Genomic DNA, 23,890 nt, shown 5'->3' with positions numbered 1-23,890 from the left:
TGTCTTCCCACATTGTCCTCCTGTCAACAGAGGTTATTGTAGGAAACAGTGTTTTTTTTTTTTTCTCTAGAAAAGGTGTTTCTGGGAAAGAAGAAAAATAGGTTAGAAATCCATTCTTCACATCTTAACTTCTTTCAAGTTTTCATAAAATTTATCTTTTCACGTTTTGAATTGCATTTTAAAATAAAGAGATTTATTCTTGCTGAGTGATGATTTAACATTTGATTATATTTTTAGTAAAACATGGATAATATTTACTCCCTACTTAGTTAGTTAATAGATACGTAGTGATAGAGACCTCTGATTATGTTGAAATACTTTGAACAACTTTGGGAAATGGTAGTAAAGAGTCAGAATAATATTATTATTGAAAACAGTCTCTTTTTGAGCATCACTAGGTTTTGGATACTATGTTAGACACTTTAAATATGTGGTCTAATTTGTTTTTTTAACCCTTGAAGTTAGGTTTGTTTTATATGTAAGGAATCTGAGGCTCAATGAGGTTAAATAACTTGTTCAAGCCGTATACCTAAAGAAGCTAGGATTGGAACCCAGGTCTTATGCAAAACTTGTGTCTTTCTGTGTCATGTTATCTCCCATTTAAGGTGGTCTGATGATTGCCTTATGAGTTAATTGGTGCTATTAATCTTGATCTAATATTTATTATTGCATTTTATATTTTGCCATATTGTATGTTGTAATATTTGTGTTGAGTATAACTTAAAATACTTTTGAGTTGTGCCTCATACCATTTCCATATGAAAAAAAAGTGCTTCATAAATACATCATCTCATTTGTTTATAACTGTTTTTAGCTTCTGCTTTTTAAATATGTTGAATATATTTTATTTATTAAAAGTCAATTCTATTTATTCTCAGTGAAGTGTGTTGGTTACTTATAGCACTTAGAAGAACTTAATAGAAAAAAATTTTATTTTATGTGTTACTGCTTTACTGAACCTAAATATTGGCATTAGGAACAAAATGCTGTAAAAGGAATTAAAGAAGCTAAGAATGGAACAGTTTATTTGGTATTTCTATTTGAGGCTGAAGATAGGTAATCTGGTGTATACTGTTAAATATGCCTATGTTCCATTACTTTATTAAATATATATCTTAGGAACTTACTGACTTTTTTTGGGGTGTCTAGATATTTTAGAAGGCATGTAGAAAACTCATTCTAAAGCATTTGAAAGTACTTTATAAATAATTAGCTATTTTATACATCAGAAATTGAGGATTTAAAGGTTAAAAAAATATTTTTTCTAGAAATCTACATTATTGGAGATATCAAAGCTGTAATCATTGTATATTTGGTGTGGTCTTTAATGAAAATGATTTTTTAAGAATTTCATTTGTATTCCAAATAAACTCATAGGAATCCCAGTTTGAAAAGCTGAAATGTTTATAAATATATAGGGTAAGTATGATTACACTCTTGCATAGTTATTAAAGAGAATATGAAAGTATCTCTTAAAAGTATGCTAATATTAGAGTTCAGATTTAGCAGTATGTTTGGACGTTTTTATTGTGTGGTCATTGTGTACTTTTTCACTCTTGTCTTCCACCTTTCATCCATCATTTTATTATTTTTTTTCTGCCTTCTAATGGAGATGCTTAAACTTGAGGTAATGTGTTTTGGGGAGGCTTTATAATGTAATATTAGTAATACTTTTAATATAGCACCTTCTGTTGTCATATGGCAATTTTGTGTCTTAAGGCAATCTCAGAACTTCAAAGATATGCTCATTTTTGTTTTATTATGCAAAGTTTCAACCATCTTTAAAAGACTATTTACTAGGAAGAGTAGACTATTAATTAGGACAATAATTAAAATTCTAAAGCAGTAGCAGGATGGTTTGCTCAAAATATCTTTCCTTAATTATTTGTAATTTAAAGTTTTTAGTAAAAATTCAATCTCGAATTCAGTAGCATGGTTTCGAGGAAATGCCAACTACTTTTTAGGGTCTGATATACTGTTTCCTTAGGAACAAATATCTATTAACTGCTTGGAGATAGACTCGCTCATTTATTTAACAAGGGTTTGTTGAATGCCTTAGTGTCAGCAGGTCTTTTAGATGTTGCTAAGACAGAGTGCCTGCTCTCATAAAGCTTATATTCCTTTGTGGAAGCCAACCAATGTATAAGTGAACCAAATCATGATAGAAAGTCAGTTAATGCTTCGTGCTATAAAGAAAAATAAAGCAGGAGGGGTGGGCAGTAGTGTAGCTGGCGATAATGTGGGACAATTTTAGATAGAATGGTCAGGGAGGGTCTCCTCAAGGAGGACATGTATGAGAAAAATGAGGTGAGCAAGAATCAGGATGAAGAATTGGGAGCAGGCATTCCTAGCAAGAGGGAGTGCAGGTGCTAAAGCCTTCAAGACCCAGGTGAGCTTGGCCTGTTCAGTAATGAAGAAAGTCAGTGTGGCTAGAGCAGAGAGCCGCCTTTGTTTGAATTTCACACACAGTGATATCTGAAGAGGGAGTATATTTATTTGCTTTAAAATTTTGTCTTTCTTTTATCTTTATTTTTCCCAAATATAAACATAATACATGATCATTGCAAAAGATTAAAATGATACATAATATGCAAAAAGAAAGTGAAAGCTGCCTGTAATTCACTCCCCTCCCTCCCCTTCCCCATAACTAAAGTCTACCTTTTGGTGAATACTCTTCCCATATCGTTCTTTTTTCAGCCTTAAGTAGATTAAAAAATTTTAAATGCATGCTTTTATCATTTAGAGATTCTGGTTTTAAAATATATACATATTTTGTGTACAAAGGATAAATGATATATCTAATGTCCAATTCTTTAGGTGTTAACATTATAAAATCATTTATTAGAACATATATAAAAGCTATAAAATATAACAAGACATTTTTGGACATATTTGCTTTGCGTTTTTCCTTGTGTAGTTTCTTCTACATGTTGGAATTTATCAGCAGGATAGATACTAATAGATGTTACACTTGACTTACTACATCTTATAAATCTCAATGTGGAATCATGGTATAGTAAAGAAATTTACTCAGAATTTGCCTTTTAATATATACTGTTATTTCTGTTTATTATGTGCTGGATACTCTGCTAAATCCTTTGATAAGATATTACAGGTAGGGATTTAAATATGATAATTTATTTTCTTTTGTGCTATATGATTAAAACATAGTAATTTAAAATAGCCAAATTATTCCTAATGTTTCTATTAACATCCATAACGTTACTGAGATTCAAAGTTACAAATAGCAATTTGAAATGAACTAATACCTGTGTCCATGTCACGTTTACATGATCAGTTTAAGACGGTGTTGGTTATGCCTTTAGCTTAAACACAGTTGAAAATACATGAATGTTTAAACATTTCCTTCTTTGAAGTAAGTGATGTATATATCATAAATATATATCTGTTATTATGTATTATAACGAGACACCCTGTATAAGGTGTAACTATAAAGTAATGTGACAGATCACCTTTCAATGTTATCAGAATTGCTTCATTTACGTGAATGTTTTCCTTAAAAGGTCAGGCCATGAACATATGTCAGACATACTGTCATTCCTAAAAACATTTTTTAAACCTCTTTTAATTGACTTTTAATCCAGTTGGTAACTTCTTTGGCCAAATGCTTTCTATTACTTTCAGAAAGATGATTCACCACCTTTCAAAGGTGATTTTCTGTTTTCTGTTTGCATTTATCACATTTTTAATGTAAAAAGAAAAGGCTGTGCTGTAGAAATTGGGAGAATTGTAGGCATAACTTGCATGCTTTCTCTAAATTCAGGAGGATCAAAGTGCAGATTTTCAAAGCCAGTAAATTCAAGTTTGCAGTTTGATGCTTACTTCAGACACATGAAGTAGGATGTCATCTTTTCATTTCATCTATTATTAAATGAAGTTGTGCATTTCGGATAAATTTTAAAAATTGGTTTTCAGTTAAAAAGGTGGGATGGCAGTAGGAGTGGTAGGATAAAGAACCAAGTTGAAACTTCCAAGGATTATTTCAATTTAACAACAATAGTAATGACAAAAATCTATGTAACCTTAAAACCTTTGGATGCTTTCATTTCCTTTTTCATTTTAGTTTCTCTAATTTTTTTTTTAGGCTACAATAAGCCAGCTAAGGAGTGAACTTGCCAAAGGCCCTCAGGAAGTTGCTGTATATGTGCAGGCACTACAAAAACTTAAAAGTTTAGTTAATGAATTAACACAAAAAAATCAGGTGAGAATTTAAAAACTCCGTATAGCAGTGAATTGATTTTATATCTCTTAAATTTTAACTTGCATATGTTATTTTTATATTGGCACAGTACATTGTGACTTATTCTGTTTTTTTTTTAATTGAGGTTATGTTGGCTTATAACGTTGTGAAAATTTCAGGTGTACATCATTATATTTCAGTTTCTATATAAACTGCATCATGTTCACCACCAATAGTCTAGTTTTTATCCATCACCATACATATGTGCCCCTTACCACTTTCACTCCCCCCTCCCTTCCCCTCTAATAACTACTAATCTGTTCTCCTTATCCATGTATTTGTTCACCTTCCACATATGAGTGAAATCATATGGTATTTGCCTTTCTATATCTGACATATTTTGCTTACCCTAATACCCTCAAGGTCCATCTGTGTTGTCACAAATGGCATGATTTTGTCTTTTTTCATGGTTGAGTAGTATTCCATTGTGTGTGCGTGTGTGTGTGTGTGTGTGTGTATATATGTATATGTATACCATATCTTCTTTATGCATTCATTCATTGATGGGCACTTGGGTTGCTTCCACATCTTGGTTATTGTGCATAATGCTGTGATGAACATAAACACACGTAAATCTTTTTGAATTGTTGATTTCATGTTCTTTGGAATAAATATCCAGTAGAGGGATAGCTGGATCATATGGTATTTATATTTTTAACTTTTTGAGAAATCTCCATACTGTTTTTCATGGTAGCTGCACCAGTTTGCTTTTCCACCAGCAGTGTGTGAGGGTTCCCTTTTCTCCACGTTGTCTCCAACATTTGTTATTTTTTTATCTTGTTAGTTATAGCCATTCTGATGGGTGTGAAGTGATATCTCATTGTAGTTTTGATTTGCATTTCCCTAGTAATTAGTGATGCTGAACATCTTTTCATGTGCCTGTTGGCCATCTGTATATCTTCTTTGGAAAATTGTCTGTTCATATCCTCTGCTCATTTTTTGATAGGGTTGTTTTTTGTTTTTTTTTTTTTTTTAGCTTTATGAGTTCTTTATATATTTTGGAGATTAACCTCTTGTAGGATTCCCAGATACTTTCTCCCAGTTGTTAGGTTCTTTTCGTTTTGTACCTGATTTCCTTTACCTTGCAGGAGGTATTTAGTCTGACGTGGTCTGGTTTGTTTATTTTTTCTTTTTTTCCCTTGTCTGAGTAGAAACAGTATTTGAAAAGATACCGCTAAGACTGATGTCAGTGAGTGTACTGCCTATGTTTTCTTCTAGGACTTTTATAGTTTCAGGTCTTACCTTCAAGTCTTTAATCCACTTTGAGTTAATTTTTGTGAATGGTGTAAGATAATGATCTACTTTGATTCTTTTGCATGTGGCTGTCCAGTTTTCCCAACACCATTTATTGAAGAGACTTTCCTTTCTCTATGTTCTTGGCTCCTTTGTTAAAAATTAATTGGCCATATATGCATGGGTTTATTTCTGAGCTATCTGTTCTCTTCTGTTGGTCTATGTGTCTTTTTTTGTGCCAGTACCAGGATGTTTTGATTGCTATAGCTTTGTAGTATATTTTGAAGTTAGAGAATGTGATAGCTACAGCTTTGTTCTTTTTTTCTCAGGATTGCTTTGGCTATTTGTGGTCTTCTGTCATTCCATATAAGTTTTAGGATTCTTTGTTTTATTTCTCTGAAGAATGTCATTGGGATTCTGATTGGGATTGCATTGAATTTGTAGATTGCTTTAGGTAACATGGACATTTTAACTATGTATAGTCTTCCAATCCATGAACATGGAATATCTTTCCATTTCTTTATGTATTCTTTGATTTCTTTCAATAATGTCTTATAGTTTTCAGTGTATAGGTCTTTCACCTCTTCCTTGGTTAAATTTATTCCTAGGTATTTTATTCTTTTTGTTATGATTGTAAACGGGATTGTATTTTAGACTTCTCTTTCTGCTAGTTTATTGTTAGTGTATAGAAATGCAACTGATTTTTGTATGTTACTTTTGTATCCTGCAACTTTGCTATAGTTATTGATTATTTCTAATAGTTTTCTGGTGGATTCTCTAGGGTTTTCTATATATAGAATGATGTCATCTGCAAACAGAGTTTTGCTTCTTCCTTCCAGTTTGGATCCCTTTTGTTTCTTTTTCTTGCCTAAGTGCTCTGGCTAAAACTTCCAGTATTGTGTTGAGTAAGAGTGGTGGGAATGGGCACCCTTGTCTTGTGTTTGTGCTCAGAGGGATGGCTTTCAGTTTTCACCATTAAGTATGATGTTGGCTGTGGGTTTGTCATGTGTGGCCTTTATTATGTTGAGGTACTTTCCTTCTATACCCATTTTGTTGAGTTTTTTTTTTTTTTTTTTTTTTTTTATCATAAATGAATATTGGATCCTGTCAAATGCTTTCTCTGAATCTACTGAGATGGTCTTGTGATTTTTATTCATAATTTTGTTAATGTGGTGTATCACATTGATTTGTGAATGTTGAACCATCCCTGCCACCTTGGAATAAATTTCACTTGATTGTGATGTATGATCCTTTCAATATATTTCTGTATTGTGTTTGCTAATATTTTGTTGAGGATTTTTGCATCTATGTTCATCAGTGATATTGGCCTGTAATTTTTCTTCTTTGTGTTGTCCTTCCCTGGTTTTGGTGTCAGGGTAAATGTCAGCCTTAAAATGAGTTAGGAAACTTCCCATCCTCTTCAACTTTTGGGAATAATTTGAAAAAAATAAGAATTAAATCTTCTTTGAGTGTTTGGTAGAATTCACCAGAAAAGCTGTCTGGTCCTGGGCGTTTGTTTTTTGTGAGGTTTTTGGTTATTGTTTCAATCTCTTCGCTTGTGATTGGTCTATTTAGATTCTCTATTCCTTCCTGATTCAGTTTTGGGAGGTTGTATGATTCTATCCATTTCTTGTAGGTTATACCATTTGTTGGTGTATAGCTTTTCATAATATTCTTTTATAATCCTTTGTATTTCTGTGGTGTCTATTGTAATTTCTTCTTTTTCGTTTCAGATTTTATTTATTTTAGTCTTCTTTTTTTTCTTATTGAGTCTGGCTAAGGGTTTATCAATATTGTTTATCTTCTCAAAGAACTAGCTCTTATTTTCGTTGATTCTTTCATTTTCTTAGTCTCTGTTTCATTTATTTCTGCTTTGATTTTTATTGTTTCCTTCTTTCTGTTGCCTTTGGATCTTGTATGTTTTTCTAGTTTGTTTAGGGATAGGGTAAGCTTGTTTATTTGAGATTTTTCTTGTTTCTTGAGGTAGGCCTGTATTGCTATAAATTTCCCTCTTAGTACCACTTTTTCTGCATCCCATAAGAGTTGGTATGTTGTGTTTTCATTTTCATTTGTCTCCAGATATGTTTTGATTTCTTCATTGATCCTCTGGTTTTTCAGTAGCATGCTGTTTAGTCTCCACATATTTGTGACTTTCCTAGCTTTTTTCTTGTAGTTGGTGTCTAGTTTTATAGCTTTGTGGTCCGAAAAGACACTTGAAGTGATGTCAGTCTTCTTAAATTTATTGAAGCTTGCCTGTTCTGCCAACGTATGGTCTGTCTTTGAGAATGTTTTATGTGTACTAGAGGAGAATATATATTCTGCTGTTTTTGTATGGAATTAAGCCCATCTGGTCTAGTGTTTCATTTATGGTCACTGTGTCTTTCTGTCTGGATGATCTATCCATTGACCTACTGAGGTGTTAAGGTTCCTTACTATTGTGTTGCTGGCAGTTTCTCCATTTAGTTCTATTTAAAGTTGCTTTATATTCTTTGGTGCTCCTGTCAGGTACATATGTATTAGTAAATGTTATGTCTTCTTGGTGGAATGTCCATTTTATCATTATATAATTCCCCTCTTTTCCTCTCATTATCTTTTTTCTTGAAGTCTGCTTTGTTGATATAAGTATTGCTACACTACTTTCTTTTGCATGCCATTTGCTTTGAGTATCATCTTCCATCCCTTTGCTCTGAGTCTGTATTTGTCTTTAGAGCTGACATGTGTTTCTCAGAGGCAGCATATTGTTGGTATTGTTGGGTCTTGTTTTTTACTTCATCTGGCCAGTCTGTATCTTTTGATTGGTGAATTCAAGCCATTTACATTTAGAGTGGTTATTGGTATATGATGGCTTAATACAGGCATTTTGTCTTTTGTTTTCCAGTTGTTCTATATTTCCATTGTTTCTTTTTCATTGTATTTCTGACTGCCATTTAAGTTTAGTGATTTTCTTTGATCATCTTCTTAGTTTTCTCTTTATTTATGAGATGTGACTCTGCTCTGATTATTTGTTCTGTGGTTACTATGAGGTTTGTAGAAAAGATCTCATATATTTTGTACAAAAGATCTTGTATAAAAGATCTTGATGAGATAATCCTTTTTCTGATAGCATCTTTTCTCCATTAGCCTATGCAGGTTCTATCCCACTCCTCTTCCTCTTCTATTTTTTTGTTGTTACAAGTTACTCCTTTTCGTATTGTGAATTTGTGACCAAATTGAAGTGTTTATAGTTGTTTTTGATGCTTTCTTTCCCTTTATCCTTTATGTTATAATTAAGTGTTTGCTAATGTATTCTGATAGAGAGCTGCATTTTCCTGATTTTTTGTTTATCTCCTTGCTCAAAGCTTTGTAAACCTTTACCTTTTTGTTTCATGTAGGAGGGCTCCCTTCAACATTTCTTGTACGGCAGGTCTGTTGGCAATGAATTTACTCAGTTTTTGTTTGTCTGGGAAAGTTTTTATTTCTCCGTCATACCTGAAGGATAATTTTGCTGGATAGGGTATTCTTGGCTGACAGTTTTTGTCTTTCAGTATTGTGAATATGTCATTCCACTCCCTCTTACCTTATAAGATTTCTGCTGAGAAATTCTCCGAAAGCCTGTTGGTGGGTTCCTTTGTAGGTTATTTTCTTCTTCTTGCTGCCCTTAATATTTTTTCTTTGTAATTGACTTTTGACAGTTTTAATATCATATGCCTTGAAGAATGTCTTTTTGCATTAATGTAATTAGGAGTTCTATTAGCTTTGTGTACTTGCATATCCAGTTCTTTCCCCAGGTTTAGGAAGTTCTCAGCTATTATTTCGTTGAATAAGCTCTTGCTAATTCTCTCCTTCATAAGGTCTACTCTATTTTTAATGCTTTCTGCATTATTTTTTATCTCATTAATTACTTTCTTCATATTCCAGAATTTGTTTTCTTTTTACAGCTTCATTCTCTTTGGTGAGATATTCCTTCTCTTCATTAATTTTATCCCTGAGTTCATTGAACTGTATGAGTTTCTTGTAACTCATTGAGTTTCTTTATGACAGCACTTTTGAATTCTCTGTTAGTTATATTGTAATCTTCTGTGATTTCAAGTTTGATTTCTGGAGAGTTATCATTTTCCTTCTGTTCTGCTGTGTTACTGTGGTTCTTCATGGTGTTTGATGAATTGATCCTCTGCTGGCACATTTGTGGTAGTAATCACCATTTTTTTGTTTGTGTATGGCTTTGGTTACTGTGGTTCTTGTAACCTGGGTCTCATATTCCTCCACTGGCTGTCTGCGGGCTTGGATGCTGTTGTCCTGTGCACCACTTGCGCTGCTGTTCCCCCGTTGTCTGGGGGTGCTGGTTTCATCACCAGGGGTGCTGGTTTCACAGGTTTGCTGTTGCTGTTGGGGGCCTGGAGACCCAGGGACTTGTGTGCAGTTCCTGCTGCTGGTGGAGTTGGTCTGGAGGGTGCGTCACCCTCAGGGCTTGGTCTCCCCTCCTGTCTGCTTGCAGTTGTGTGGATCAGGCTGCTGCTGCTCCACCAACCGTCACAGGTCAGGGACCCCAGTGCACCACTGCTGTTGCCGCATGGGCATTTGCATGCGTAAGTGGGCTGCTGCCAGCTGTGTATTTTTTTTTTAGTGTTAAGTGTATTCACAATGGTATGCCACCAATTTCAGGAACTTTTTTCATCTTGCAGCACTGAAACTCTGTACTCATTAAGCAGCTCCCCATTCACTGCCTTCCCCTCCCCCCACCATTCTACTTTCTATATCTATGAATTTACTGTTCTAAGGTAAATCATTTAAGTTTACAGTATTTGTCTTTTTGTGCCTGGCTTATTTCACATAGCAAATATCTTCAAGGTTCACCCATGTTGTAGCATATGTCAGAATTTCCTTTCTTTTTTGTTTTTTTTGAGGAAGATTAACCCTGTGCTAACATCTGCCACCAATCTTCCTCTTTTTGCTGAGGAAGACTGGCCCTGAGCTAACATCCGAGCCTGTCTTCCTCTACTTTATATGTGGGATGCCTGCCACAGCATGGCTTGACAAGCAGTGTGTAGGTCTGCACCTGGCATCTGAACTGGTGAACCCTGGGCTGCTGAAGTGGAACATGCAAGCTTAATCACTGCACCACCCAGGTGGCTCCAGAATTTCCTTCCTTTAAGGCTGAATAATATTCTGTTGTATGTGTATATCATATTATCTATTCATACGTTGATGTCGATTGCTTCCATCTTTTTCCTATTATGAATAGTGCTCCTCTGTTCATTAGTATACAGAAATCTCTTGGAGACCCTGCTTTCAATTCTTTTGGGTATATACCCATATGTAGAATTGCTGGATCATACGGTGATTCTGTTCTCATTCTTTTTGATAAAATAACCATACTACTCACCATTCTGAGGAGATCACCATAGTCGCTGTATCCTTTTACGTTCTCAAAAATTGTACACCAGGATTCTACAATTTTTCCGCATTCTTGCCAACATTTATTTTCTGCTTTTTTTTAGCCATCCTAATGAATGTAAGGTGATATCTCATCCTGATTAATTTACATGTCTAATGATTAGGATGTAGAGCATCTTTTCATTTGCTTCTAAGACATATAATTTTAATTGAGTTGTTTATTTTTTGTTGGTGAGTTGTGGTTCTTTATGTTTTGGATGTATTAATCCCTTAGCAGATATATGGTTTACAGCTATTTTCTCTCATTTCTTTGGTTGGCTTTTTACTGTTGATATTGTCTTTTTGTAAAAGAAAAACACTCCTCCTGTGTCTCATCTGCTCTCAATATTCTGCTACAGCTTCACTTCTTACACAGACGTGTGGGTGTTCCACACATCAACACTTCTGTGACACCAGCTGGCTGTCCTACAGTTTAACTCAGTTCTGATGCTATTTGCTTGCAGATAGCATCGATTCCACAGATTAAGGGTTCATTTCCACAAAACTGCTCCCTACCCACACACACACTTCAGACATCAATCGAAAGTCCAGCTTGCTACCTTACTTCTCATCAACTGGCTTTAAATGGGAGGTTCCCATAACCCCTTTCTTGGGTTTAATTAATTTGCTAGAGTGACTCACGGAACTCAGGAATACATTTTACTTACTAGATTACTGGTTTATTATAAAAGACTTTTTAGGGGAGGAAGAACTATTCCTGTACCCTCTAGGTCCTCATGGCTGGTCTAAGAATTAAATTGATGTGAGACAGAATGATAGGATGAAATCAAACAAAAGTTCAATAACATGTATACATGGGAGATACCCAGGAAAACTGAGTAACTTGCCAAAATGGCTGAAGCCACCACAGTAACTACCATCTTCAGCTAAAGACAAAGGAGGATGTAGGGGATAGTAGGTTGGGACTTGAAAGGGGAGGCAGCGATTCACATGAAGACGAAAAAACAAATGTTGGGTAAACAGATGTTTGCCATACCTTGCAAAAAAAAAAAAAAAAATAGGATAGGGAGAGAACTTTGATTAGATGGGCCTTGTTAGGTTCCTCCCTGTGTGCCACACCTAGAGTTATCTATGGTGATTGCTCCTTCTTGGGACAGACCTTCTATTTTAATTTCTTTTAGGTAGTTAGGGGGAAGGTCAAAGTACTTTTTCAGAGTCTTTTGTTCTTAAAAATAAGCCAAAGAGAGACATTTTGGGGTGGCAAATTCTTATCCCCCACAACTTTAGCTCAAGAACAGCCAGATGGAAGAGATGCATAGGGCAGGATATGTGGGAAAGGGTGTGGACACACTCCATTTGGTCCATGCTTCTCTGGGCACACTCTATGTATTCACCAACCCAGAATCTCTCCAAACCCTTTCCTTTGAGGTTTTTATGGAGGTTTTGTTACATAGGCATGATTGATTAAATCATTGGCCATTGGTGATTAATTCACCCTCCCATCCCTTTACCCTCCCTAGAGGTGGGGGGTGGGCCTGGAAGTTCCACCTCTGTAATCTGGATTGGTTCCCCTGGCAACCAGCCCCAACCCTTAGGGGCTTTTGAAAAATCACCTGATTAACATAAACTCATAGGTGGTTGAAAGGGGCTTGTTGAAAATAACAAAAGACAACTTTATTTCTCTTGTTACATAGGAAGTTCCAAGTGTTTTAGGACTCTGTTCCAGAAATGAGGATGAAGACCAAATGTAGATTTCTTATTATAAATCACAATGTCACACCTTTTATGCACAGAAGTTTTTAATTTGATGTAATCCAATTTATCTATTTTTACTTTTGTTGCCTGGGCTTTTGGTGTCATATTCAAGGAATCATTGCCCAATCCAATGTCATGAAGTATTTCCCCTATGTTTTCTTCTAATAGTTTTATAGTTTCAGGTCTTGTGTTTAGGTTTTTGATACATTCGGAGTTTCTTTTAATAGTGCAAGGTAAGGTCCCCGTTTCATTCTTTTGCGAATGAATATCCAGTTTTCCCAGCACCATTTGTTGAAAAGACTGTTCTTTCCCTATTGAATGGTCTTGGCACCCTTGTTGAAAGTCATTTGACCAGGTATGTGAGTGTTTATTTCTGGGCTCTCTTTTCTTATTCTGTTGATCTGTAGGTCTGTCTTTATGCTAATACTACATTGTTTTGAGTAGTGTAGCTTTTAATAAGTTTTGAAATCAGGAACTGTGAGACCTCCAACTTTATTCTTTATTCTGTATTTTGTGATGTTAATATTTTCCTCTTTGTTTCTTTATAGATGAGCAAGAGATAATATTTTTTGGGCAGAGTAGGTATTAGTTGTCAACCTACAAAACTAGAAACCAGTTTGAAAGACAAAGCATTTATTTGGGGTCAAAGAATTGCAATTTGGGGAGCACAAATTCAGACAGAAACCCAAGTAGTGTCCCAATTACAGGAGAGGGGCTCAGGGTTTTTATGGGAAACAAAGGAGGATGAGATGAGGTGTATTAAAGAAGAGTTCATTGGTGCTAGATAAGGTAAGGCCAGTTTTGTACTTTGTAGATTGGCTTGAGATTCAGTCATCAGGCAAAGGGCTGGATTGGTAGGTACTTCATTAATTGGTTAGTGATCCAGTCGTCAGCAAAGCCTAGGTCTGTCAGTCCTTACAGAGGATATTCTTGTCATTACTGACTTCTTCAAATGTTGGTGCTTTGGTCTAGTTTACAAGATAAAGAAAACAAGATGCGCAAGACAATTCCTCTGACATGGCTACTCCGGCTTTATTTTAATATGGCTCCACTCATGTCATCTTTCACGTGGTATCAGTACTTTTTTTCATGTCTTTATCCTTCTGGTGGTGGGGGAATAGGGAGTTATTAAACTCTTTATTCAAAAGTATGGTGAATTTGTTGGCTTTGCTTTAATAACTTGGACTTAATATTTTGGTGAAATATAACAGAAAAAATCAGGAAAGGAAACATGGTAGAAGGGGAAAAAGAGATAAGTGTAAATATTAGGCTGTAAATATTAAGCCTCTTGCCAGCAGCCAGGTGAACAAGGTTGGACGCAGATCCTCCTCTTGTTAAGTATTCAGAGACTGCAGCTCTGGCCCGGAGCTTACTACAGCCTCATGAGAGACTGAGGGAGAGCCAGCCAGCCACGCTGCTGCTGGATTCCTGACTCTCAGAAACTCTGTGAGATAACAGATATGATTTTAAGCTGCTAAGTTTTGGGGTGATTTGTTGCTTGTGCCCTTGGCCAACAGTCCTCAAACTTCTTGATCTCAGGGCTGCTTTACATTCTCAAAATTGTTACGGATCCTGAAGAGCTTTTGTTTTTTTGGGTTATATCTATAGATAGTTACCGTACTAGAAATTAAACCCTAAATTTAAAAAATGTTATTTATTTTAAAAACATAAGCTATTAAATATTAACATAAATACCATTTCTTATGAAAAATGACTGTATTTTCCAAAACAAAAGAACAGTGGTGGAGTTTTACGTTTTTGCAAACCTCTTTAATATCCAGCTTAATATAAGACAGATGGATTCTTGTATCTGTTTTTACATTTAATCTGTTGTGATATCATTGAAGTGTATGAAGAAAATTCAGGCTCACAGATGCACAGTTGGTAAAGGGAGGAATATCTTAATAGCCTTTTCAGATAATTGTATCTGTTTTTATTTGATACTATACTGAAACTAGATAAGTTATAGTCTCTCAAAAGTTAGCTACAATGTAGAATCTGAAACCATATCAGTACAATTTTTGTACTTTGTAATATTAAAATTCATTTCTCTGTCTCCCATTTGAGGATATCTTTCCTGTGCGTGATTTTGTAACAGTCGTGCATTAGTCATGTGGAAAATATTGGTTCACTGAGTTATGCAGATCTTCCAAATATTAGCACTTTTCATTGTTCAGTATAAGAGTAATCACGTTTGTCAATATCACCATCAAGCTCATGGTGGTGGATATAAGTTTTCCAAAATTCTAAGCTTCATATGAAAGCTTGAATTTTATCATTGACAACAGATGCTCTCAGTTCTATTCTTTGAAGTGACATGTTCTCTTCCAACTCAGGTCTGAATAATCACAGTTTTTCTGTCATTCTTTCTGGTAAAAATTGTGTTTCATGAATAAAAAAGCTACTAGCTCAGTTTACAATTCAATCAAATAAATGCATTTCCATGTGACAATTATATTATTCTTTGGTATGCAGCAGAAGTGATCTATGCATACCTTCTATTTTTTCACCCTGTTTTTCTTTTTCCTTGCTGATACAAATATTGCAACCATGAACATTCACATGCAAATCTCATGCATTTCTGCAAGAATTTCTCTGTTATATACTCCCAAGTGAAATTGCTGGGTTGGAAGCATGTAAACTACACACATGCTTAAATTGACTCACAGACCCCAAACTATTTTCCAAAGTAATTATACCAGTTTGGCATTGTCCATTTCTCTGTCAACTCTTGATTCTGACTGGTTTTTAAAATTTAACTTTTTTGTGGCTTATGAAAACCTCTGTGCCTCCCTTCCTCTTTTTTTCCTCCTGTCAAACTGTACATAGAAAACATCTACATACAATTTAGTTTTATGTTCGTCCCTCAGTTTGATATTTAATTTCTTTGAGATTGGAGTTGACCTTCTACCTCTTGGAAACTGACCAGGATGTGTACATGCAGTGGATGATTATGATCAGTGTAAATTATTATGTGTTTTGGAAACATTAAACTATTAATAAGGGACATGATTTGACATTGATAGCCTAAAATTTATAGTCAGGTAATGAAACACAGATTGTATACACACACACACATTATTAAAGGAAGTACTATGGCTATTTTATGAATAATACATGGAATCAAGATGGTTTAGTATGTTAAAATTGGAATTTCTTTTTTTTATTTTTGAAGATCTAATTGACTTTATTAAATGATTTATGAACTGGGCAGCCTCTAGCAACTAGAACGGAGCTCCCCAAAATTGAAATATTTTTTATTAGGGGATAATCGCATTTTCTACTACTCTTAATAATCCTTACATAAGTATAAGACGTCACAATTTTTTTTTTCAAAGTGTTTTTCTGTTTAGGATTTGCTCACCAGTTAGAGCAAGTAGAAAGGTGCATCTGCCTTTTTTTATTATCCTTGCTATCTGCCTCCCCCATTCCTCCTCACCCCGTGTCCTGGGCAAACCATATTGTTGAAATGGTGATATTCAAGTGTTTTGAATTTGGAAATCTCTGTATATGGTTTTTTTTCATTTTGGTGAGGAAAACTGGCCCAGAACTAACATCTGTGCCAGTCTTCCTCTATTTTGTATGTGGGACGCCACCACAGCATGGCTTGAGCAGTGTGTACGTCCCTCGCCTAGGATCCAAATCTGTGAACCTTAGGCTGCTGCACCACCGGGCCGGCCCCTGTATATGGTCTTTTGAAGGCTATTACATAAAATGCCTTGGGAAGCTTTTGTGGGTCATAGGCAGCATCTGGGTGGATGGATAACATTATAATATATAATGAATGGAAAAAATAATTGCTTTTGTGCTAATGTCAAGATTTTCAGCATTAAACCAGTGTTTTGTAATTAATAGCTTTGAAAACTTAAAAAACAAAGGGCAATATTGAAGAAACTTCCTTCTTAACTTCTAGTAAGAATTATATTCTGATGCTTAAACAAAATTCTACAGCTCAATTTAACTATTTCCATGTAAATTCTGAACAAAATCATATGCTTATTTATAGCTACTAGTATAATATAGGTCATTGTAAGAAACTGAGTTAATTTTTTGGGTCTCACTTCTCACACCTTCTCAGCCCTTCATTGCTCTCCCCTTCCCAGTATTAAGATGCTCATAGGCTAAAACAGTAGCCAGATATGGCAAGTAGTCATATTGCTGTGTTTTACCGCTGTATTGCAAAGTGGTAAATTGGTATGAACAGTGTAGTACAGTGGTCAAAGACATGTGTAAATCCCAGCTTTGCCACTGACTGGCTGTGACACTCAACCTCTCAAAGTCTCTTTCCTCTTCTGCTGAAACTCATTTGCCTCTTAGGATTGATATGAATATTAAATAAATTAATAGATGTTAAAGTGCTTAGACCAGGGGCGGGCCCCATGGCTGAGTGGTGAAGTTCGCACACTCCGCTTCGGCAGCCCAGTGTTTCGCTGGTTCGGATCCTGGGCGTGGACATGGCACTGCTCGTCAAGCCATGCTGAGGCAGTGTCCCACATAGCGCAACCAGAGGCAATCACAACTAGAATATACAACTATGTACTGGAGGGCTTTGGGAAGAAGAAGAAGGAAAGAAAGAAGATTGGCAACAGATGTTAGCTCAGGGGCCAATCTTTTAAAAAAAAAAATAGTGCTTAGACCAGTGTCTAGGTTTTACTAAGTGCCTCAGTGAATATTTTTTATTGTTTTTATTTGGTAAGTGTTGTGATAACAGGGTTGGATCAAGACCAAGGTGGAAGTTTTCCTAACTTACTGCCTAGTAAACCTGGAAAGGCTTTTGTAGAAGACAGAGCTTTTTAGCATAGTGTTTAAGGTTGCTAAGGAGCATTTCACATGGCTGAGGGGTTAATGGCATTTCATTTTGAGAGCTAGATATGGGAAATATTGGAGCACAAAATATGAGATGTTGGAAAGCTACAGGTAGTTCACTTTGTTCTTTCTCACCAAACTGTTTTGAGGAACAAATGAGATGAGATCCTTGAAACCACTTTGTAAACTATCAGGCATTAAAAAATGCCGTTCTTTACCATGTCTATTTGGGTAAGAGAAACAAAAGAAAAAGTTAACAAATGGGACTACATCAGACTAAAAAACTTCTGCAAAAGCAAAGAAATCATGAACAAAACGGAAAGACAACCCCCCAACTAGGAGAGAATATTTTCAAATCATTTATCAGACAATGGGTTGATCTCCAAAGTATATAAAGAACTCATACAACTCAACCAAAAAAAAAAAACAACCTGATCAAAAAATGGGCAGAGGATATGAACAGACATTTTTCCAAGGAAGATACACAGATGGCCAACAGATACATGAAAAGTTGCTCAACATCACTAATTATTAGGGAAATGCATATCAAAACTACAATGAGATATCACCTTATACCCATCAGAATGGCTATAATTACCAAGACAAAAAACAACAAATGTTGGAGAAGATGTGGGGAAAAGGGAACCCTCATACATTGCTTGTGGTAATGCAAGCTGGTGCAGCCACTATGGAAAACAGTATGGAAGTTCCTCAAAAAACTGAAAATAGAAATACTGTACAACCAAGCTATCCCACTACTGGGTATCTACCCAAACAACTTGAAATCAACAATCCAAAGTAACATATGTACCCCTGTGTTCATTGCAGCACTATTAACAGTAGCCAAGACACGGAAACAATCCAAGTGCCCATTGACTGATGATTGGATAGAGAAGATGTGGTATATATATCAATGAAATACTACTCAGCCATAAAAAAAAAGGCACAATCATCCCATTTGCAACAACATGGATGGACCTGGAGGGTATTATGCTAAGCGAAATGAGCCAGACTGAGAAAGACGAACACCATATGATTTCACTCATGTGGAATATAAACAAACACATGGATGAGGAAAACAGTTCAGTGGTTACCAGGGGAAGGGGAGTGGGAGGTGGGCACAGGGGTTGAAGGGGAGCACTTATAATGGTGATGGACAAGAAATAATGTACAACTGAAATTTCACAATGATGTAAACTATTATGAACTCAATTAAAAAAAAATGCCATTCTTTTTGCATTCATTCTCATTACCTGGACAAGCAACAAGGGAATACTGGAGCATCATACAGGGAAAAATTGTCTTTGTAAGAAAATCTGTTGAGAGAACAATTGGTGAGAAAATCAAAAGAGGACTGGACATTTGGAAGGAAAGAATTTTGCTTACTCATTGATAATTGTATTATGAGTTAGGCTTACCATTCATTTTATAATTTAAACTTGGATGGGATATATGTTGAGGAGCACAGATTGACTCACTGAGTGTTTAAATTGTGTTGTGAAACATTTATTGGACTTAGGGGGCCAGTCTGGTGGCATAGTGGTTGAGTTTGTGTGCTCCACTTCAGCAGCCAGGGGGTCTGCTGGTTTGGATCCTCGGTGTGGACCTGCATACCCTGCATCAAGCCAAGCTGTGGTGGTGTCTGACATACAAAATAGAGGAAGACTGGCACGGATGTTAGCTCAGGGCCAATCTTCCTTACCAAAAAAGCAAAAAGCAAAACAAGACAAAACAAAATTCATTGGACTTAGAATCATAATATGTGACTGTGTCACTTGGCCGAGTCATATCAGGTTCTTTCGACTTCAGCTTCCTCATCCATACGATGGGGATGATAATGTCTATCTTGTATTTTGTTATAAGGATTAATATGGAGAAGTGAAAGTGCAATTATTATTTTCTTTAGTGGATTCTACTGTACTTTAAAAAAAATCAATCTTCAAAAACCATGTATTCACTGTACTGTTTTGCTTGAGATTCTATGGGAAGACCATAAAAGGAATGAAAAGTTTGTGGTAACTAAGTATAGTTAGCCTTTTCCATGTAAAAGTTATATGGTGTGAGTGGATTAGGTTCTTTTAAAAAGAGTGGTTCAGGTTCTTTTAAAGAAAATTGAATTATCCCTCATCTGTGCAATAAAGCAGGTAGATTTTGATTAATTTTTAGGACAAGTGAATTCTAAAGAGTCACCATTTGTTCTGCATTTTTGCGTTTTAAAGAGTGAAGCTGTCTGAGGGATCGTTTATGTGTAGAACTGGCGGAATTACTTGGTCAGTTTGTAAGCAAGCCTGTGGAGAAGACGACTCACTAACTCAGTACTAGCCTTGATTTTTGTAGCGTGTTTTTAAATCCTATCCTCTGCAGCTTCTCAGTATTTGTGAGCATGATTGCATTCATGAGATTCAATAACTTAGAATTTTCTTTAAAAAGATGGGAAACATTTATAGATCAATGAATAGACTTAATTTAGCTTACAGATTCTAAAATGAATGCTGTTTTCTTAAAATAAAGAAATGTAAAATTGTATTAAGAAAGATTTGGAGTTACTAATCAGTAACACAAAGAAATCTTTATAAAAAGAAAATTTTCCTAACATATGGTTTGACCCAAAAGTATTTTTTTCTTAAGTCTTTTGGCTCCACCTCTTTTTTCTGTTTCTGTTGGTTGGTCAAGGCACACATCTCTTGGCTGATTTTGCTGCAAACTTCAGGTTGCTCTTCTTTACGCTAAGCTTGTCTCTTATCTTGTCTCTCTCATATATACTTGTCATCTTTCTGGACACTGCTTTTTCTATAGGATATTCCTACGTGATAATTTACGTTAATGCACTTTTTCTCAGACAAGTGTTCAAGAACCTTCTCTTCTGCCTTTCCCACTTTGGTACCTAGACTTACTGTTTCCCTTGAGGTAATAATATTTGCTGTTTCCCCATGTGCAACTTGTTTGTCTGTTTCTTTGTGTCTTTTTATATATTTGTGTCTTTTTGTATAGAGCAGATGGCATGAGTCCTGTATACCTATTACTTAACTCCTCTGACCACTAAAGCTCAAACTTTATTTTCAGGTAATTGTAACTTACTTTTAGTCCCACCTGATTTTACTTATTTTATTTAAAAAAAAAATTATGCACTTAAGAAATTTGACACAGCTTTTGTATTAATCCATTTTTACTTGCACATTGTGTTTTAACTTTCTTAAAAAAGACTTTTTTTTGGTGTGTGTGTTTCATTTAGATAATAGTCTGTTTAAAGGCCAGAGGTTTTGCTTGTCCTCGGCTACTTCTTTATGGTCTCCTTCTAGCACGCTCGACTCATCAGCTGCTTATACTGCCTTCTTATCCTGGCTATCTTTCTTATAGAATTGAGTCAAAATTCTGGTCCATATCTTATGTGTAAATGTGTTGACTTAAAATGTTCAATATTAATTGTAACAACTCCACTGAGACCGGAATTTGACATTTGGTTAGACTGGTTGGTCCAGATCTTTGATTGGAGGTATCATTTTTGTATTTTGTACTTGACAGTATTGAGTAAAATAATAAAATATGAGGCAGGTAAGTGATATTTTTAGATCACTATTTTTACATACATAGAAAGAAGTTCGAGTTAGTCTTAAATTTGTGACTTTTAAAAATAGTCTTTACCAGAGCCAGCCCAGTGGTGCGGTGGTGAAGTTCACATGCTCCACCTTGGTGGCCTGGGGTTTGCAGGTTCGGATCCAGCTGTGGACCTCTACACTGCTCATCAAGCCATGCTGTGGTGGCATCTCACATGTAAAATAGAGGAAGATTGGCACAGATGTCAGCTCAGGGCCAATCCTCCTCACTATAAAAAAAAAAAGGTCTTTATCAAGAAGGGCAAGAGTAAAGAATCAGTAGGATCAGGCATATTAGAGCAGTGAATAGTATTGGTATGCTGAAACTCTTACCAACTATGAAATTGCAAAGCTAAAAATCAGAATTGCCATAGTATATTATTTAAAATAATTTTTCATGATATAAGAGCAGTTTTAGTTTCTAACTCAAATGGGAGAATATGAATATGTTGCACACGCTACAGAATGTAGTATATTTTAGTGTTTTCATTTTATGTCAAAATTTTGTTGGTAATTCTTAAATTATATTAGTAGAGCGTAGTCAAGTAGACCAATAATAAAATCATGTTAGTATGTAATAACAATCCTTCTTGGCTAGAATATTTTTACTATTTTTATATTGTATTATTGACTAAAATACTTAGTAGGCAATGGTACTGCTCTGAAGATTGTTTGAATAATTAGAATAATTAAAAATATTAGGAAAGGAAATAAATTGTTAAATTGATATTTCAGAACTTGACTGAAAAACTGCTGAAGAAAGAAGTGGACTATACTCAGTTAGAGGAGAAACATAATGAAGAATGTGTGAGTAAAAAGAATATACAAGCAAACCTTCATCAAAAAGACCTAGATTGTCAACAGCTTCAGTCAAGATTATCTGCATCTGAAAGCTCCCTGCAGAGAATACAGGCAGAACTAGGTGAAAAGGGAGAAGCTACTCAAAAGCTCAAAGAAGAATTATCAGAAGCAGAGACCAAGTACCAGCATCTTAAGGCAGAGTTTAAACAGCTACAACAACAGAGAGAAGAAAAAGAGCAGCATGGGTTACAACTCCAAAGTGAGATTAATCAAGTAAGAGATGTTACTCTTATTTATTGCAATTCCCCCTGTGGTTTCTTCTTAGTATGTTTGATGATTATTTGATCATAATATAGTTCGTTAAAAAAATTTTGTGATTTTTAAAAAGTAACTCAATTTTCACAACCTCTTGTATTGAGTCAGATCTCATTTCCTTTAATTTCACTTTCCTTTACTGAGAAAAAAAATGGTAGTGTCTATCATGAAGTGTTTATGAATTAATACGTATAAATTGCTTAGGATGGTACCTGGCACATTGTAGGTACTTAGCAGGTATTAAGTAAGTATTAACTGTTGTAATTAATTCAAATTGTTGACCATTCTTTAATTTTAAAATTCTTATATATTTTTTTTTGTTATTAAATTTTCAAAATGCAATTATTGTTAAACCAACAATATGAAAATTAGATATTTTAAGAGAAAACAAATTAGTCCTAACAACTATTTTTTATAGGTAAATAATGTCTATCAGATGAAGTTTAATATGATTTTGACTTTGCCATTAACTTAATTTTTAAATTTTGTATTCTAATTCTTCCTTATAGATAACATTAAAAATTGGTTTAAAAATGAAAATTTTGGGGAGATTAAAGTCTTCAGCCACTTTTTTGATAGCGTTCAACTATTTTCACTTAAATGACAGTGATATTTGCTTTTGTGGCGTCAATCCTTCTGACTTCTTGGCCTGAAATATTCTTTCTCTGCCTTATAAATACTGCTTACTTCACTTACCACTTTTCTAGATATCCTTTTCTGAACATTGCCACTTCTTACTCCATTCCCAAAAAGATGGTTTTAGCATATACATGTTTTGATTGTTTTACTTACCGCAGTATAGGATATTATCATAATTTGTGCCTCTCTTCACTAGACTCTCAACCTTTGGGTACAAAGACCATGTGTTACTCATTTTTTATCTTCACTACCTGGCACATTGCTTAATCAGCAAACGTTTTAGTGAGTAAGTAAGTGAATGAATAAATGCAGGCTTTCATAATTGAAGGAAACAGAGGCTTGGGGATATCAGTGAATAACTTAAAAATAACTTAGACATTTGACTTTCAGTTCAGATAAACAGTTGGGCATTTATGGTTTCTAAAAGACACCATGCCTTATTTGTTAGAAGATATAGAGATGAAAGTGTTCTACCTTAAATGATTATGTAAGTCTCATTGAAGATAAGGCGTATACTGTCCTATACCAAAGAACATGAGTATTAGAAGAAAATGGTCTCATACACTATGGGACTTTGACAGAGCTACGCTCTTGTTTTCTTCCTCATAGTACTTCGTATCCTGTAATTGTTTCATCTAGTTATGTAATCAGGAAAAGCTTTGTGTGAGAGAGAAGTGGTGCTTGAAATTGTGAATATTGGATGTTGTTTGACATGTGGCAGTTTGAAGGCAGGAAGGTCTCCCAGGCAGAAGGATTAGTGAGAGTAAACTAGTGGCAAGAAAATATTCTGAGAACCAGGAAGAGACACTGATTTGCTTTCGGGATAGGGTATGTATAATAGGAGTGGACTATTGTGACTGGAAAGAGCGAGTGGAACTTTATTGTGGAGGGCCTTAAGTAGCACGCTGAAGATTTGGGCTTTATTTGGTTGTCAGTGGGTGGAGCAGCATCAGGAATTTTTGAGAGCCTACTCAAACACATTTTTATAACAAAGACCTGAATACGTATGTGATTATTTGGTTTAGTCACAATTCTATAGAAAATAAAGAGGTCATACTGAAGACCTTAAAGTGATACTGTGTGTCTTCTTTCTTTCAGCATGCTGTCTGCATTC

At 35.1% G+C, this 23,890-nt stretch overlaps 1 protein-coding gene across 5 annotated transcripts in view; it reads left to right on the top strand.

The window, feature by feature from the left end:
* Positions 1 to 23,890, top strand: part of EEA1 (early endosome antigen 1) — a 134,830-nt gene that overhangs the window by 48,114 nt on the left and 62,826 nt on the right. For 3 of the 5 annotated variants that reach the window (XM_070599480.1, XM_070599479.1, XM_070599477.1), the window contains 3 exons: positions 1,613 to 1,627; positions 4,106 to 4,222; positions 21,757 to 22,095. In XM_070599480.1, coding sequence (XP_070455581.1) covers positions 1,613 to 1,627; positions 4,106 to 4,222; positions 21,757 to 22,095 — 471 coding nt within the window. The remainder of the gene's footprint in view (positions 1 to 1,612; positions 1,628 to 4,105; positions 4,223 to 21,756; positions 22,096 to 23,890) is intronic. The other 2 variants (XM_070599481.1, XM_070599478.1) reach the window with 1 other exon arrangement.

The sequence above is a fragment of the Equus przewalskii genome, chromosome 29, assembly GCF_037783145.1.
Source record: "Equus przewalskii isolate Varuska chromosome 29, EquPr2, whole genome shotgun sequence".
NCBI lineage: Eukaryota > Metazoa > Chordata > Mammalia > Perissodactyla > Equidae > Equus > Equus przewalskii.
The sequence above is the reverse complement of the archived record's forward strand: the minus strand, read 5'-3'. Positions and strand labels throughout refer to the sequence as shown.